The 19,172-nt window shown below is 40.1% G+C and overlaps 1 protein-coding gene across 4 annotated transcripts in view; it reads right to left on the reverse strand.

Annotated features, from left to right (window-relative positions):
• Positions 1–19,172, reverse strand: part of Pcsk5 (proprotein convertase subtilisin/kexin type 5) — a 412,773-nt gene that overhangs the window by 273,234 nt on the left and 120,367 nt on the right. For all 4 annotated transcript variants that reach the window (XM_021151578.2, XM_021151579.2, XM_029472674.1 and 1 more), the window contains exons 4-5: positions 14,237–14,380; positions 11,562–11,638 (exon numbers count right to left, since the gene is read on the reverse strand). In XM_021151578.2, coding sequence (XP_021007237.1) covers positions 11,562–11,638; positions 14,237–14,380 — 221 coding nt within the window. The remainder of the gene's footprint in view (positions 1–11,561; positions 11,639–14,236; positions 14,381–19,172) is intronic.

Here is a 19,172-nt window from a genome sequence, read left to right on the forward strand (position 1 = left end):
GGAGTAGGTGTGTCACTGTGGGTGTGGACATAAGATCCTCACCCTAGTTGCCTGGAAGTCAGTCTTCCACTAGCCGCCTTTGGATGAAGACATAGAACTCTCAGCTCCTCCGGGACCATGCCTGCCTGGATGCTGCCATGCTCCCACCTTGATGGTAATGGACTGAACCTCTGAATCTGTAAGCCAGCCCCAATTAAATGTTGTCTTTTATAAGACTTGCCTTGGTCATGGTGTCTGTTCACAGTAGTAAAACTCTAACTAGTATACCTAATAATAATTTTACACAATTTTAAAATAATTTCATATACAAAAGAACTCTATGAATAGAATTTCAAACTGGGGTTATATTTCTGGACAAAATGTGTAAGATTTTGTAGCAGTTCAAATTTGACATTTTGAGGAGAGATGGTCAGCTGGTGGCGGGCAGGTGCTGTTGGTTCTTTTTAGAATGCAGATGACGTGAAACATCCTGTACGGCAGCAAGGGAAGCCTATGGGAAAGTCCAGTTCCAAAAATTTCAGTAACCATACCCAAGAAATCTTTGGCCCTCACCAAGATTCAAAAGCCAAATAAAAAAAAATTATCACACATAGAAAAGAATTGAGATGCTGGTGTATATTTATGCGTGTGTGTGTGTGTGTGTGTGTGTGTGTGTGAGAGAGAGAGAGAGAGGGGGGGGGTGGACTACACACACACACTTGAATCTAGGATGTCTATAAGACATTAATTTTTACTGGACATTTGAGAATATATGTAAAAGTGCTTTGTCACCTATAGGCTATTTATAATCAATAAACCATTTTCTCCATAGATGACTCTTCTAATCTTGAGTAGATGTGATCCATCCAAGAGATGATGGACAGACTAACGCTACTAAACGGTACCTTCCTTATCTTCTCTCATGAAAAACACATAATGACCTTGTAGCTTTTACTGAGTGGATAGCTCATGGCTAAAACAGCTAAGGTTTCTTCAGGAGACGGTGTTATCCTCTACTACATTCAAATCACACATCAAATTTATCAGAGCTACCAAAATGCTCACAGGAAGATTTAATGAGCAGTGTGTATACATTAAGTTCTAAAAATGTTTATAACAACTCAGCTAACTTCAAATATAAGCATATGATATTTGCCCATGTTTCAGCATAGGCCTGTGTTTTTTGAGAGTATATATGTCTTAATAAATTCTCTCAGTGTATAGAAGGATTATACAATTTCAAAATGCAATTTACTTAGAAATTACTTGGGCTTCCCTCATCCAAAAGCATTTTCTTTCTTTTTTTTACTTCAAATATATGCCTTAGAAGTTTACAAATATGTACTATCTATATGAATTTCAGAAACCCATCAATCTTTTAAGCAGAACATTATGTGTGTTTAAGATATGGGTAACATTCTTAACAACTTTCTATCATTCCTTAACATCATTGTAAAGACAAGGGAAAAACAAGTCTTGACAGATATATGAAGAGCAATGGGTCTTCTCTTTCAACCAGGATGCATTAACTATGACTTAGTATCCCTTATAACTGAAATAGGTTTGACAGTGCAGATTCCCAAAGAAGCTCATAGAAACAAGGAAAACTTTGGAAGAACATAAATGGAATGAATTGATATATAAACAGGCAGGTACGAACAGATATGGAATAAAGAATATCACTATTAACTCAAAACAGCTTTCTCAAATAGATGCTCCTATGTGCATTTGGGCCATAAAGATTTTAACAATATGAATGTCATGCATACAAAGATGCATTTGTTGTTCTACTATTACAATACCACCAGTACCACACCCCTTAGAGGCTGAAGCACATTGATCTTAATCTAGTCTATGCGAAAATGAAGCCAGAGTCACCAAGGTATCCCTGCAGTGGGAACAACTGCAGTATCAATGGGAGAACCTGGGTGATCCCACCCCTTCATGCTGGACTTAGATGGAAATGTAGAACATTCTGACAGGGTTCTCCACTTGGAGCCCAGTGCTTCCTTTTGGGTTACATTCCAGCAAATGCAAGTCCTTTAGTTCACTGATCTCTTTCTCTCCACTGCCTGTCACCTTCCCATTGTGATGTATTAGACAGGTAGATGAGAATTCGAAATAAACAAAGGTTCTTGCTTCAATGCCAAGATCAAATACTTCCAACTCCTTTGGAAGACATTAAAGCATTCTATCATAACTCTAAAAGGGAAACATAAATCAGTAAACTTTATGACATTCTGACAGTCTATAAAGTTAACATTCAGGCCACAATTTAAACCGCTCAGGTTCAAATGAGGTCACTTAGTGTCAGTAGCAAGGAACTGATGTCAAGACCGGGTCGAATGTGACAGACCACGGTGTCCTGCTCTTTTGGCATGATGACAGCACTAGTATCTCTGGGAAGATCATGATAGCAGGAGGATGGAAAATGAAAAGGATAGAAGGCACACACAACAACCTGATACATCGGAGCTGGAGGACCAGGGAGAAAAGAGGATTCTATTTTTGGTAATTGGGACAGGTGTAGGAGGGGGTGGGATCCTATGAGGATGAACTTCTGAAGGAGAAAATGCCAACCAAAAGCAAGAAGGTCACAAGAAACCTGAAGCAGTCAGCTAATCTCAGCTCAGGATGTCACTACAAGGCATTTTATCTGTAATTCATGCAAATTCAAATGCATATACTAGCATATGTAAATTATATGCAGATGAATATGGGTAGCCAAAAATAGGAAGAGGTAAACTATTGTAACAAAGGTCACTTTTAAATTCATGCAATGGCAGCTTGGGATGAAAGTGGAGAAGAGGGGATTCAAGAGAGCCTGTCAGGCTCCTGAGAGCTGGCCGGTGACTTACAGGCAATGGAAGAAACTCTTACTATTCTCTGAAGGGGAACACATCCTTGAGATATCATTTCCAGGCACTCCTTGAGCTTAGTCTTTAAGAGAGAATCTTTCACTCACAGCCCACATTTTCAGGGCACTCATAAAATTCTGCACCCAACGGCAAAAACACTGGGTCAGTTTTACTTCATGTGACTCAAAGCTCAGAGTCTGCTCTCCAAATAGGGCAATGTGAAAATCACCCCAGTGGCCTCTGGGAATTAGGCTGGCACTTTACTGTGGGACTTACGTTTTTAAATTAATATTTAAAATGTATGTATCTAGATGCTTTGTCTCCATATATGTCTGTGCACCATGTGCTTGATACCCAAAGAGGTCAGACAAGGACATTGGATACCCTGGAAGAGAAGTTACAGATGGTTGTGAGCAGCCGTGTGAGTGCTGGAAATCAAATCTGAGCCCTCTGGAAGAGCTATCAGTGCTCTTAATTGCTAAGCCATGTCTCTAGACCTGAAGGACTTACATCAGATAAACTCCGGTAATAATCTTAGCATTCATACATATGGCATGCTCACATTGTTTTCAGCAAACTTTAACTTGAATTTTGATCAGCTGGTACTCATTAAGTTTTCTTGTTAGTATATACCAGTAAGATTTTTTGAAAGTTGACAGACCCAAGCTCCAGCTTCACTATCCAATCAGACCAAGCCTAAAGCCAGCCAATTTTCGGCCCTTCCTACTTTCCTTTATTTTTTCCATCCTTCTCTTTCTCCCTCCCTCCCTCCCTCCCTCCCTTCCTTCCTTCCTCCCTCCCTCCCTCCNCCTCCCTCCCTCCCTCCCTCCCTTCCTTCCTTTCTTCCTTCCTTCCTTCCTTTCTTCTTTCTTTTCAACTACACAGTTTATCTAGCTCTGTGTCTTTCTTTGTGTGCCTGCAAGTTACATAGCTAACTCTCTACAACCTCTAAATAAATATCCCATGGCCTTCATTTATTTCAACTGGATAAATAGAACTGTGGGGCCATATTTATATAATCGTTTATCGAAATGAATGATCTTTGCCCCTTATTCCATGCCACAGTGATCATGTGATAGCAGAGATCTTTGCTCCTTTTCTCTAAAGAAGCAGAAACTTGAGTACCAAGTTCTCAGTGAACACCATGCTGCATTCTGGTCATGACAGATCCATTAGGTTGTGATCAGCCCAGACCTCAGCTTCTCCTCTACTGACAATGTGAATAAATACACCCTGTGAAAAAAAATGAGCTCAAATCTTGCCCGTTACTCAGTAACTGTGAGCACACTTCCTGAATGTGAGATGCTGCGAATGGTAAATAGACCTGATGCAAAGGTGCCGATTTTATTAGTTTGTGTTTACATGGTAACCAAATACAACCAAACAGAAAAAGGTAGACATATAGACTATTGGTAGTTTAAGATGAACACATATAGCAAGGGAAAATCTTGGAAGGATGTTCCTCCAAAGTCACAGATACAGAGGCAATGGGCTATGGGTTGGTACCTAAGCATCCTGTAAAAGCAGGATATTTTTGTTCTCTATCATCCAGTCTTCTTTACTGAGTGACCTTCTGATAACTAAATGCATATTTATTAATACCTAACCCACATGGGAATAGGAAGCTTCTATTGCAGCAGGATTAATAAACAATTCAAAATATAGCACCTATGTTACCTTATAATGACAAAGTTCTAACTTTAGTCCTTTAACCTGGAAGAATGTGATAAAAATGAAAATGCAGCCATCGTAATGATCTCAATGATCTTAAAGTGAATATTCTGCAAGACTGAGGTCCAAAATTCTTTCAGTATGCTCTTGATCCTGTTCGTTGTACAGGTTGTATAATAATGAAAAAAAAAAAAAAGGTTGTCTCTACTCGGTTGACTTTTTTCTTCTGAATCTCACATGAAAATTTCTAGCTAATCTGCTTTGAGAGATATTAGACCCTTTGCTTATATTTAATAAGGCCACCAAGACTCTCCTCTCCACCACCTCAAAGGTCTTCATGCTCTATGATCATACATATTTCTGGATGGAAGGAAAATAACAGAAAATATAGGCATGTGAAGGAGGAGGCTGGAGGAGATTAGAAAAGAAAGACAAGTAAATACACCTGTCTGGAAACCCTGCTCAAATGCTTAATTCATTATTTAAAAAGGATACTTATCTCTTCCCTTACTGCAATTTCCATCTGCTTTAGAGCCCTAGGAAGTTGTCAGTTTGTTTTTTAAATAAGAAATTTAAATTTAAGCAACTATTAATTATTCATGTCAATAGTACATGGGATTCGCATAAATTACAACCAAACTTCATTTTAACCTATAGCATCAATCAGATGCTTTATCAAAACTGTTAATGAGGGTCCCAAGACAGTAAGTTCCCAAATCCTAGAGGAGAAAATAGTGAAATTGACAAAGAGCAGAACAAAAAGAGTTTGAAGGTTGCATTAGCATGACTACAAGCCCCAGAATAATTAATGTAATTTTTATGAAGATGAATATTTATACTTCAGGTAACAGCTCTATAGGAATTTGAGGTTAGATAACCACGTTCCATATTTGTTCAACCTTCATTAAAGAATAAACAGCTATTTAAACGACTCTCATAAATTTAATTACTTTTGTCCTCAGATGTATTTGAATATTTTTCCTTTTTTGCTACAGGACAGCAAGTTAAATAAAGGACATATACCTGTGCCAGATACAGGTCTACCCCAGAACTCTGAGGTCTTCTATACTGGCTAAAGCAGTTCAATCAAGGGATATACACAGACACAGAAAGGAGACAGGGAGCCAACAGTGCTAGGAACTGAGACAGAACAAGCAGTTTCTGGGCGATCTCTCCTAGAGCCATCTGAGAGTATTTAAGGTCTTCAGAGATGCAGAGAACACTAGTGTCCCAGCAGTTGGTATTAGTGCCCTTATGAAACCTGCTCAGGGGTGTCTGCTTGTCCCTTTGGCAATGTCAACACTTGCAGAAAGTATTTTCATAAAAAAGAGACCTGCTGTAGATACTAAGTACACTGTACCCTTGATCATAGACTACCCATCCTCCAATATCTATGTATTAAATTTCTTTTCTGTTCTTTTTTTCTATTCTTTATATGTATAGATTATCTAATCTAAGACACATTGTTACAGCAGCTTCAACAGCCTACAGCAGCTGTACATGAAAAACGTAAAATATTCTTAGTGTGAAGACTCTAGGAATTGTATTTGTAGTCAATGTCATTATGCATGAATTTATTTGATATGCAGAGACCAAGCAACTACTAGGTGGAACTGAAAATATATTAAAATCTTGAAAATATATTAAAGGAAGATTTTAGAAACTATATAGAAAGGCAATTTATACATTGGTAACAACCCTCCTCTTCTTTGGTAAGTTTTGTCTGTTCTCCTAAATTATGGATAAGTAATAATAATTACTAATGTTACAACTTGTTATGGTCACAGATCTTACAGTGTGGGGTTTTCAGTCTAGTACTGAGCTACTATATTTCGCTTATAATCTAAATGCATTGGCTTTTGCATTAGAATACTATCTCCTGGCAACAGCTGTGCAGAAATAAGAAATACACACACACACACACACACACACACACACACACACACACACACACANACACACACACACACACACACACACACACACACACACACACACAGAGAGAGAGAGAGAGAGAGAGAGAGAGAGAGACAGAGACTGGTTTCTGTACCATACTAACATTCTTAAAAAACACAGAAAATGTGTGAAAGATTAAAGAATCAAAGGAAATGTATTTCTATCTTCTTTGGTTAAGTCTCAAAAATGAGAGATAAAAATGAAAATGAAAATGAAAATGAAAAGAAAAAAACCAACTTTATTCATTTAAGAAAATAAACCTTAACTTCTAGGGTGGTTTCTTTTGCAGAGCAATTAGATTCTGAAGTCACACACAACACATCCAATATTATACAATGGTATCATCTTCTGTCACACACACACACATTGCCATGGCTTAAGCAGGGAGAATATCTAACAGGAGGCAACCTACGGAAGGGTTGCTCTAACTCAGTCATCAATAATTCATTTACTGAAATAGGAGTAGAGGGATGAAATGCCAGGGGACTGTGAGACTGTTTCATTTGTAGGGAGGCACATTCTGTTTTAAGTCCACAGCAATGCAAGCCACAATGAACTGAGGCAAATTGGGAGCAGAAGACAGGCGGTTCTAGACTCTACTTATGTTGGTATTTCTTTATTGTCAATAACACAGATTCAACATATCACCATTTGGGCACTGAAAGAGTAGTGAGAAAAAGGGACTACATAGCTTTGTACTTCTTTCACTTCAAAACTTTGGTACCAATCATAATCATGTAAATTTAAGATCTGGTTCGCATACATTTTGGGTTATATTATCTATGGATATTCAAAAAACGCTTGAGCCATTGGTTCCCTATGAATTCCATTCCCAATTCAGTCTACTAACAATCAATACAGATTTCATATTCATAGTTAGCTATGTAGTTTAGACAAATACTCATTTAGAAAAATGAACAAATACAGCCAAGTACTAGGGAATTCTAAACACATTGCCAAACAAATTGGTCTGATCATACAAGGTGGTTCTACATAGCATATGCCTCAAGTTCCCTATTCTGATTTTCTTAAAACTGAAACTCCTTTTCTTAATGATCTTATATTCAAGCAATTGTTTCCCTTACTTGGCACCTTGTACAGTATTTTCTGTCCCTTGTTCCTCCAACTTTTTTATATTGACCCTTCTCCCCCAATCCCCAGTGAATTCATCCCACCTCCATTTTTACATTGAAAGAGTAGACTGTGGGATGGAGGCTTTCAGGTTAGATCCAGCCAGAGTATTTGAGTCCTGGGTCCAAGAATGTCCTGTGTTCAGCAAAAGGAGCCTACCTTCAACTTCTGAGAGGCAACCAAAGGCTACATCATTAATTGATATTGTGTTGGGAGTCACTTGGACTACCCTGACCAACCATTCTAATGGAGGTTTCTTGTACCTGGAGTTTTTGTTAGTCTATGGTTATTGTGGGGAGCACTGTCAGCCAAGTGGCATAACTTCCATATATATATATATATATATATATATATATATATATATATATATATATAAAATGAATACATACAAAATACACTTATATGTATTGTATACAGTTCTGGGGTAATTATAAAATGATGATTCCTTAAGGCTTTACTAAAACAACCATGGTATTATTTGTCCCTTGTCCCTCCTACTTTTATATTGACCCTTCTTCCCCGATCCCCAGTGAATTCATCCCACCTCCGTCTTTACATTTCTCATGTCATATCACCTGCATACACCACTCATCAAAGCACCTTCTCTTTAGAGTCAATGGAGACTATCACAGACAATCACGATTTGACACAATTCAGATGTAAACAAACCAAGGGAAACCGAGCCCCACCAGATCCATCTGCATCACATTCCTATGCATCTATGGCTCAGGGAACAATAGGAAAAGGGGGCAGAAAGACTTCAAGAACCAGAATTCCATGAAGTCCACTGTTAAACAGGCTCTCCTAGAAGTGGTTGCCGAACAATAGTAATATCAACGGACATGTTAACATGGGAGGAGAAAAACTTTTCACAGTCCCACCCCTAGACAAACCAGTGCTCCTACAGGCAACCAGTGACTACTGGGAGATTGAGAATTAGCCTTTCCAAGGATAATAACAAAAATGAAAAGAAGCTATCAACTTGAAGGTGGGTGGTTATATGGGAGGGGTTCAAGGGAGGTATCTTGGAGGGGCTGGAGAGAGAAAGGGGAGAGGAAAATGATGTAATTTTCAGCCAAAACAAAACAAAACAAAACAGTTTTTAAAAGACTACCTACAACTATTGATACAGATAACAAAGCTGGTATCATCCATCAATGAAACTCCCATTTCACTCAATAAAGTGACACCCTCCTCTTTGACTGGTCGAATTGGGATACACTGGTGTGCTCCAGAAGGAGCAATACCACAGTGACTCATGAACAAAAGTCCTGGAGAATGGACAAGTTTAAAAGCACGTCTCCAAATTTAACCCATTAGCAATCTATATTATTCCACTGCTATCTGAGCATGTAAGTTTAAAAGGATAGTCTGAGTTGGGTGCTGTTAGCATATGTCTTTAGTCCCAGTACTCAGAAGGCAGAGGCAGGTAGATCTCTGAATTTTAGGCTAGCCTGGTCTACAGAGTAAGTTCCAGGATAGCCAAGGCCTCACAGAGAAACCCTGTCTCAAAGAAACAAACAAATAAAAAGTCTGCAAATCACCAGTAAGACCAGTACTGAAACAGCAAGCTTTTTTACATATGGACATACTGGTCAGCATTGTTATAGAACACACACTTTTGATAATGGTCACCATCACCACTCTATTTCAAGGTAGAAACTCGCCACAGGTAGAGCTAGATATAACTAGCTAAGGGATCAATTTTAGACATAATTAGCTACTGGGCTCAACCCATTGGTCTTCCATTCTTACCCACAGCATATCTGTACATTCATATCCTAAAAGACATTGGGCATTAACCTGATGTAGACATTTTACATTTTCCCTTCCTCTTTTCTCTATGCAAACACTTACATGATGAATGCAGTGAATAGGGACATTATAGTCAGCTTTGCTATAACACTTATTTTGATAAACAGACTCTTCCAACGTGATTGATACATTAGGGACTATGCTGAGCATATGTGGAATTGGCATTTATTTATGTGCAATTCTCTCCTAGAATCTCTAGGTGAATTAAATTAAAGAAAACAAAACACATCAGATAAACTGAACATTCAGGAGCACATAAACTCAAGGCTGCCTTGTAGGACATAATGATCCACACATGGTCACACTGGTGGCCCTGCAGATACTTCCTGCTCTCAGGTGGCCTTCCTTTCATTTCCCAGTCACATGGGGGCCTTCTCCCTGCATACTTTTCTTCTGCTTAGCCCTCTGTCTGTTTTGTACTTTCCCTTACTGTTCTGTTTTCTCCTCTTGGTTTTAGCATTTATCGTTTTCTTTCATGTAGAGTGTGAGTGGGAATGGGGATATTTGTACTTGTAAGAGAAGTAAGTATACCACAGGTAATTTCCAATATAAAGATCCACCTTATTAGAGTTTTGAAACATTCACCTCTTTAATACATACAAACCACTTAATTACATTCCTATCATGTGTGCAGCATGGCCAATGGCATTTGTGAATGCTATGGATGTCAAGTCTGTCTTTTCTCTGTGTTTGGGATTCTTCTGAGTGCTGTTGGATTCTTGGGAATGCCTATGATGCACATCAGCAGAACAGGATTTGTAGAGGTACTAGCAGTGTATTGTTTTTTGTTTCAAAGATGAATTTTAGAGAAAAGTTAAATTCAAAGCAAACACAAACACAAAAGGCCAGCTATTTCTCATATCTCACCCCTAGCCCCACAAGAGTACATTCTTAAATAGGAAATGATTCAAGTCATTTCACACTGGCTTGTAATTGGGCTCAAGATAATCAACTCATGCTGCATGAAACTCTTACTGCTTATGTGAAGTTCATAGAACATTATAATCTAGACAATAAAGACCTTGTCTGAAAGAAGTCTATGAGCAATCACTTAGCCGGTAGTGGTGGCGCACACCGGTAGGATTTCCTGAAGGAGGCAGAGGCAGGAGGATCACTAGTTTGAGCAATAACTTAGTCCCTTTCTCCTTTTGTTTGGAAGTTCTGGTAAAGTCTACTTATATCATTTGTACCACAGACCCTATTTGTCACATGCACTTGGTTATTGAGATTAACATGTGGCATACTCTTCATTGAAACATCTATGTAGATGAAGAAAATAATAGAAAGTTTGCCTGGGTCATCTGGTTTTTATCTGAGCTTGTTGACTTACTTAACCAAATGAAAAGAAAATCTCCCACAAAGAAAAACAATGCATTGTAATATTTGGCCAAAGCAGTCCTCTGCATTTCTATAGCCGCAACTCAAACCTGATAAGAAAAAGTGACACAAAATTTTCTAAATTTTAATGTTTTCTCAGGAGAGCTCTAAAGTACAGGAAGGAAGAGATCCACTAATGTGTTTAATGACCAGAAATATCTGCTGATGGTCTTTGCAGGTATCAAAAAACTGTTGCCACTTACCCGCTGAAGAAAGATAAGGACTCTGCTATCCAGTGGATCCTCATTTTCATTTGTATTCACTAAAAGCTCCCATACTAAGTGGGGAGAGATACTGGGCCTCTTCATTAGGAAGTGGGATAGGAAAGAGAATGCAGCCCATGCCTGGCAATAATGCTTTGAATGGTCTATTGTGCCCTGGTATAAAACCCAATCTGTGACTGTAGCTTCAATGTCCAAACATATATGTTGGATTTAACAGTAAGTGAAACTTTGGGAATTACTCTTGTCTTGTTCCCCTTAGCACACTTATCTCTATGTGTTATGGACTAATGATCTCAGGAGTAAAATCTTCACTTCCATCTGTAAGATCTGGAGATGCTGAGCCATCCCCCAGGGCTCTGCCAGCAGCTACTTTTTCATATATCCACAACTCCACTTCCTTATTTAGAAACTTCAGTAAAAAGTCACCTGTTTCTCCTGCTATGATTTAAAGACCATTGTTACCAAGAGTTTTGAAGAGACGACTTCCCTCAGAATAAGCAGAGAGCAGAGCTCCCGGTCAGCCACATGCCAGCCCGCCTCTGAATCTTACTTGTTCTCATTGCTTGCATCATAACGAGGCATCGGGTCCAAGTCATTCCCATTCACATCGCAACTTGCCAGAGCATCCTATGACCATGAAGAGAAGAAGGGAAACAGACTGTGGTTAGAGACACCTCACAAGCTCATGCATTCTGAAACGCATTTCTGGAAGACAGTAATTAGGTTAATGAATATACTCATGGTTCACTAGCATCAGAAACCCTAGGAAGAGACTGCTGGTTCAATAATAATCACTGATGTATTATCCCTTTAAGGTGATATAGTCTGTATAGACCAAAGGACTTCCCCCTTCTTATCCAGAGTGACCCAGTTTTGAGATACTTATCTTGCAGAGATGCCCTGAATTTGTGTGTGTGTATCTGCCCCTTACTTGCTGCCCTGAGCTTGCAAGAGTCTTTATCATATTTTAGTGATTTTTTTTCAGAAGAAAAACCAATTATTGTCACATAAGTGACAAGCCAGCTAAGATATTAGATGTTTAGTCTATCAGGTTTCCTGGGATCTGTATAACACAACATTAGTCTTGTTTCAGGCATAATTTCTATTCCATAGATGCCTTCAAGTCAGACTCCTACTGTTATCCTATAGCCCTGAGAACAGCCCAAATGATGAGCGAGGCTGTCCTAAGCTATGGTTTAAAATGAGAAAACAGAATCTCTGAAGTCAGAGTTGGATTTATTTGTTTGCTTTCAAAAATGGTTAGGAAAAAAGCTCTGGAATTCTAAAGAGAACTCACAGGGTCACTTCTATAGCTTAATTTTTTTATTATTCCTGCACTTTGCCCATTCCAGAATATTATTAATTCCTCTGTGCTTCATGATTGCTTCTATGTCTGATGTTAATAAAAGCCAATATTATCTTTGCTTCCAGTCTTTACTAAATTCTTGTGTTTCTGAAAATACAGTTTAGTCCACAGAGTTTGAAATGTTCTGTAGAGTCAGGCACAATACATGATGCACATAATGTTGTTCTGTTTCCTGCACAAAGGAGCCCTGCTTCCTCTTAGTGGCTGTCAGAGCTAGACACACTTTGGATTTATGACTCAAAGACTCCTTAACAGTTTTACTCACAGGAAACAGAGGCACCAAACAGACTATTCTGTAGTCTATCTGGACATGAAATGAATCAGACAGAAGTTCAAGTCTTTGGTCTGAATAATAGAGAATGTTTTTCCTAGCCACCAAGTAAAAAGTGGGATAGCAGCTCCATTGATGACTGAACAGGTAATCCTACAGAATATTCTTTCAAAATGAAAACATAACAGAGGCAAAAACTGCCATCATGATTAGGTAGACACAAATTTCACTTAATGAAGCCCAGTATGTACCAGGTAGAAGCATACACAGAGAGCCCTCCTGGTATGTGACAAGGCAGATATCCTTTTTACAACTGAGTTTTGATCTCATATCTCACTCAGGACAACTGACTTCAATCTCCAGACTTTAGCTACTTCCCCTATATCTGAGGAGTTGAGGCTTTAAGTTCTATGCTGCAAAGAGGTATACTTTTATCTGAATGTGCTTGGCCACACGGTGAGGTTAAGCACAGACTCTCATTTAAAGCAGAACTAAATGAATCTTCAGTGTCTTCTCAAGGAAGGGGTAGATGGATATGTAGTACCAGGAGGCAAATGAGAAGTGGGTCTCTTGGCAACAGATAGAGACCCTTACAGAAAACCACAACCAATCAAAACGCTGAAATGTGTAGCCCAGCCTCAATGAGTACATCTACAGAATGACTCCTACTTGTTGGGTTCAGGGAACATTCAGGTAACACAGGAACAGAGGAGGCAGAAATACTGTAAGAGCCAGGGGATCAGGATTACTGTGATGCTGTGTCTCCTAGTAATGTCAGAAGCTACATCCATAAACTCTCATCAATATAGCTGCCTAAGAAGGAGCTGAACAAGGACAATAGACATGCCAACGTAGACTGGGTAAGTCCACAGGCCTTAACCCTACACAAAGAACTACAGGCTCTAAGGAATGGTATCCCTTAGGGAAGAACACACCAATTACTTATCTGTTACTAAACACTCAGCACTGAAAGCATACATTTGAGTAACATCATACAAACTAAGCAGGCTATATTTGTAATCTTAGAGATATATGTATATGCATATACATGTATGTATGTGCCAACAATCAGTGAAAAAAGAGGCCACGGCTTTGTAAGAGAGCAGGGAGGGTTACCTGGGACATTTGCAGAAGGAAGGGGAAAGGGTAAGTTATAGAATTATATTATAATCTCATTTTTTTAATGTTGGGTTTTTTGAAAAAAGAATACTGAAGACATAGGAAAGAAAAAGATGGTAGAATAACTGGAGAAAAGTTCTCAGTCTGCTCTTCTCCATACAAGACAATGTGTTGCCTGGCAGAATTATTGAAAAGAGTGGGCGTGACTGGTAATAGATGGTGTTGGTAGCAGGGTTTGTGATACCTAATGGCTCTCCTTTTGAAGGCCACCCCATCAAAGGCATGGAAATCAGAGAGAGACTTGTGATTCCTGTGCTATAAGTGCTCATCATTTATAAGGAAAGAACAGTGCACAGGACCCACAATATCTCCCTCCACCCTTGCCAGCAGCCCTCCCACTCCTGGCCCATCCCAACAGGAGTGCCCTGCTTCCAAAGAGGGAGGACTTGTGTCCACATCAAACACTCACGTAGTTTTGCATCAGATCGGGATGGGTTCTCTCGATGCCGTCATCCAGGATAGTCACCACGATATTCTTCCCCGTGTAGCCTCTCTTCCAGGCTCCTTCGATATTCATGTCTGACTGGCAAGGATGGGTGTTGTCGCTGCAGTGCTAAAGAACGAGGGGGTCATAGATTACTGAATAGTAGTGAGCAGATAGGAGAATTAACCACTTGTAAAGACTGTATTGAATAAAGAACATTTGGTCTGCTGGCTGGGAGAAGGAAAACACTCATCCCCAGAGTGGTAACCAAGAGGGCACGAAAAAAGGTAGATAGGGAAGGCAGATAAATATGAACTGGTCACTACTGGGCACCAGTATGAGTGCCATAGATAGGCTTTCAAAATCCAGCATGTCAACAGAATAAGGGATAATTTATTGTAACCTTGCACTATAAACAACCATTGCGGCATTTCATTATCTACCTCAAGAAGGTAACTGAAGAATACATCCTCTCTCATGCCTTGCTCAGGCACCTACGAGCCAATCTAGCTACAACTGGGACTGACTCGGACTCCACTAGTCAGAGGTATGTTCCTGTGAGAAACAAACAACAGGTTCTCTAAATGCTTTTCACTAAATTAACGAGGGTAGGCAGATTCATTCAGTGCTGTTTTGAGAAGGGCAACCAAGCCAAGACATGTAATCTGTCTAGTAAAGTATATACAGGAGCTTCAAGGGGCAGGCTGAAAACATAGCATCCTGGCTCATTGTGTGCAGAAATTCTGTTCTGCAAGAATTACAGTGTCCAAACACACTGGGAAAGGAATGGAGCCAGCAGCTTTTTTTCTGATATAATTTACTAATGTTGGTTCAACCCACATAATTGTTCCTTTCAAGCCTATCTCTTTGAAATACTCTGGAGGGTTGCTGTTTTCCAGGTTCTTAGGACTCAGAAAAAGCACAAGCGAAGGGACATGGGACTGTGTAATGTCATAGCAACACCAGCTCCTGCTCGCCATTCGCCACTCACTACATTCCTCCCGCCTCTCAGCAAATAGCTCCACGCATAGGAAATGGAAAGGAATGCCAAGTTTGCTCTGCCCCAAACATAACAGAGACCACACTGGCACTGATGGATTTAACACACATTGTATGGGGCACCTACTGAAGATTCAGTATGGTTGCAAAAAAAAAAATGCCTTAGGTACTCAGCCAGCCTAGAGTTAGGTATTCAGCCTAGAGGAGGGCCACAGAAAACAGAAAAATGAACAAATAAGACAATTGAGAGTGTTTACTGTGCTATGAAGAGAGGGTTGGAGGGAGGAAGAGAGGGAGGGGGGAGAGAGAGAGAGAGAGAGAGAAAGAGAGAGACTGACTCAGTCCGTTGGTGGTGAACCTGAGTGTAGTGCTTTAGGGACACAGTCAGAAGGAGACTGCAGTCCCTGAGAAAGTAAAAGGTGTGGTCACGTGACTGTTAAGGACTTGATGTAAATAAGAGCACAGAGACTAGCATCCTGTTCGGTGCAGCAAATGCTAGCAATGTGATGTGGTGAAGGGCATGGAGAGAAAAAATGTGGGGACTGCTGTACAGAATGACACAGAGGATAGCAAGCCAGAAGAAGAGGAAAAGACCATCCTGGGTCCTGGACATCCACTGTTTACCCTGGTCTACTGACCCAAATACCAACATCTTTCTTCCCTCCAGTTTCTTGAGCACATTTCTGGACCCTCTTGTGGCTCACTCCTCTTTTTCTTTCCCAGATCCTTAGGAACACAGGCATGCATATGCATGTACATACATGTTCTCAATGCTCCAACTCGTGTTCACTGGCTTGTCTTGTGTTGTATTGCTCACAGCCAAAGCTTGTACATTTGTCTCCCTGACTGACCGATGAACTGAAGTCTAAGCTAAGATTTCATAAACACTGCTTAATCAATAGACTCAGAATCAAAGAGTAGCCTTAACTGTATTTCCAGTTAAAATTAGAATTATGCATCTTGCATAATTATGCATCCTGCAAACCTCTTCAACCATGTCTGGCCAGTTATTACTTTTGCTAAAAGAAATGATAGCAGAAAGAAATGCTGCAGGCTGGCAAATGCCCATCTTTCCAATTGACCCCGTCAACCCAAGCTCGTAAGCCTCTCCTCACCAAATATTCTAACTTAACACAAAGCAATGTTAACAAGTGTCCATTTTATTTTTTCCCCCAAACTTGCTGTGAGCACCTGTGGTACGCATTGTGACTGGGGAAAATGTTAATGTGGCCGAGATGTGGGCTGAAGGAAGGAAATGCACAGGGTACGGGCAAGCCACAAATGGAATAAGCATCCTGGAGCGGATAGACGCTGCCTGAAGTTGTAATTAGGAAAACTGAAGAACATCAGCCGTCAATGGAAAACATGTGTGGTGGAGTGAGCCACCGTCTTTTGGAACATTCCCACCTCTGCTTCTGGCAAATCTGACTTGGATCATTTTAAACAATCTGGTACTGCATTTTGTATCCATTATATCCACCACTGCAGAGTCGCTGGTGGTAGCTGGGAGTTGTGCAACTGATACACTCATTTGATAACCTTAACATGGCATATCGTCCAAATACCAAAGAGGAAATTATATTAATAGTAAAAATATGATGAGAGTGAACGAGTTAACAGAAGTCTACACTGTTTCTGGTAGATGAGTAATAAGTCAGAGGCCATTTACACAATATATTGTGAGTGAGGTTCAGGACCCTGAGACCTCAATGAGAATCATTGATTTTTCATTTATTTCAGCACTCTAGGTTTCCAGACATTTTACTGACATAATTGTCTCATCTTTGCTCTGAGATATTCAGAGCAAAGAGAATATAAATTAATGATGTCACCCAACAATGCAATGAGAATAGCCTCACCAATTCCTAAGAGCCTGGTGAAAGTGGTCTTAGTACTGACCTAAATGTCCTTGCTAGGTATCCATGTTAAAGAAGCACTCATGGGTGAACGCACACATACCTGCCACAGTTCGCATATTTGTAGCCAACTGCATTGTTATCTGTGTGGTGACAAAAGCTTTGTACATAGAATGGTGTCAACGTACATGTGCCCACAGGCTGGAGCTCACCAAGGGACCAATAGAAACTTGGGCATATTAGAACTGGAGAAATCACATGCGTTCACAGTTTAAATGTTTACAGTCACATATGTGTCTTCCCTCTGAATAATAGTAGTCCATTGCTGTCCATGCACAGCTGACTAAGTTTTCAGAAACAACCATGAGCATAGGAAATGGAAATAGACCACAGATCCATGGGTAACTCTAGCTAAGTGTACCACTTTATTACCTAAACAAGCTCTTGTATCCGCAGTAATATATTGCAGGGTATGTACAAGGGGCAATCAGTTTATACCCCCATAAGTTACCCAAATATACATTTGTTATTTCTTCATCATCATTTATTCAGGAAAATGGGAGGGAAAGCACACTCATTTTTAAGTTTCTCTTAATTGTGAGAGTGTCTTTGATGGTTTTAATAAGAATGCCTCCTATAGGCTATATTTAAATGCTTTGTCATCAGAGAATGGCACTATTTCAGAAAGATTAGGAGGTATGGCATTGTTGAAGGAGGTGAGCAATTGGGAGTGGGCTTTACCATACCAGGCCAGTAGTTACAGATTCAGTCTTTCTCTCTCTCTCTCTCTCTCTCTCTCTCTCTCTCTCTCTCTCTCTCTCTCTCTCTAACTGTAGCTCTCCGTTACTGCTCCAGTACCTGTTTGCATGTTACCATGCTCCCCACAATGATGATAATGGACTAAACCTCTGAAACCATAAGCAAGTCCCCAATTAGATGTGTTGTCATATAATAGTTGGCTTGGTCTTAGTGTCTACTCATAGCAATAGAACAATGATTACTTCACCCTCCTCGTGAATTACCTTTGGTTTTATTTTGCTGTCCTTAGAGTAGAATCAAGGGCCTGTATGTGCTAAACAAGAGCCTGCTAACAAACTGCATCCTCAGATTTTGAACTTATACACTCTGTCACCCTTCCCCACCTCCTATGTCATCTTATCCCACCAAAAATCCCCCTCCCTACGTTCTGAACTTATATAATCGAGAGGCTGATGCCATAAAGCTGAGTTCCTGCTTTGACAGACTCCCAGACTGGGTATGTTTCTTTTGGGCCATCAACACTCGCCATCCCACACAGTCCCAGAGAGCCCCTATCAGTACTGGGACCTCTCTTCTCTCACCTGGGCCTGCTGGCAAGGAGCTGGCATTTAAGAGAAGAAAAACTTAGCTTAAAAATAGAAAGGATGGGTAGGTTATTGTAACCCAATGAGAGGATTTTCTTCTCTTTCTGGGAAGTCAGGATAGGCAACCCTGATTGGGCAGTGTATCACTGGTAGGGACAGCTGGGAAGACCTGAATGACTATTTCACATTTTCAGTGTTGGTGATGGGTGGGTCAGAGACAGACATGATGAGGTGAAAGACAACTAGGGCTCATGTCCTTCCCAGTTATATAGCTTAGCATATGTTTTGTAACTGCTTCATTGTCTGAGAACATAGACTAAACCTCAAGGCCTTGACCATGGGAATCACAGCAAAGCTGTTGTAGTGACGCACATGTACTAATTGAGAAGGAGAAATGCCAGTAGAAGAGGAGGCCATGTTTGGTTTTAGACTAGTGGTGTTTAAGAATGCTCTGAAATGGCAAGTGCAGTTATCTCTCTGTGTGTAAAGGTTTGGTGTGTTCCCTCTGCCATGTGCACTGTTTCAGGAGTCGTGCTCACTCTTTGGCATCAAAGCCAGGTTACACAGCTGAGAGCAACTCTCCAAACACCACTGTGAGACATTGAGAGATCCTCAAAGGACACCGATGTGGTTATTGGTATACTGTGTTGCTTTAGTGGTTTTCTTAAGTACTTTTAAGATATCTCTAGTTATGGGAGAGTGTGGGAAGGGTGAGGGAACTCA

The sequence above is a fragment of the Mus caroli genome, chromosome 19 (genome assembly GCF_900094665.2).
Source record: "Mus caroli chromosome 19, CAROLI_EIJ_v1.1, whole genome shotgun sequence".
In the NCBI taxonomy this organism is placed as follows: domain Eukaryota; kingdom Metazoa; phylum Chordata; class Mammalia; order Rodentia; family Muridae; genus Mus; species Mus caroli.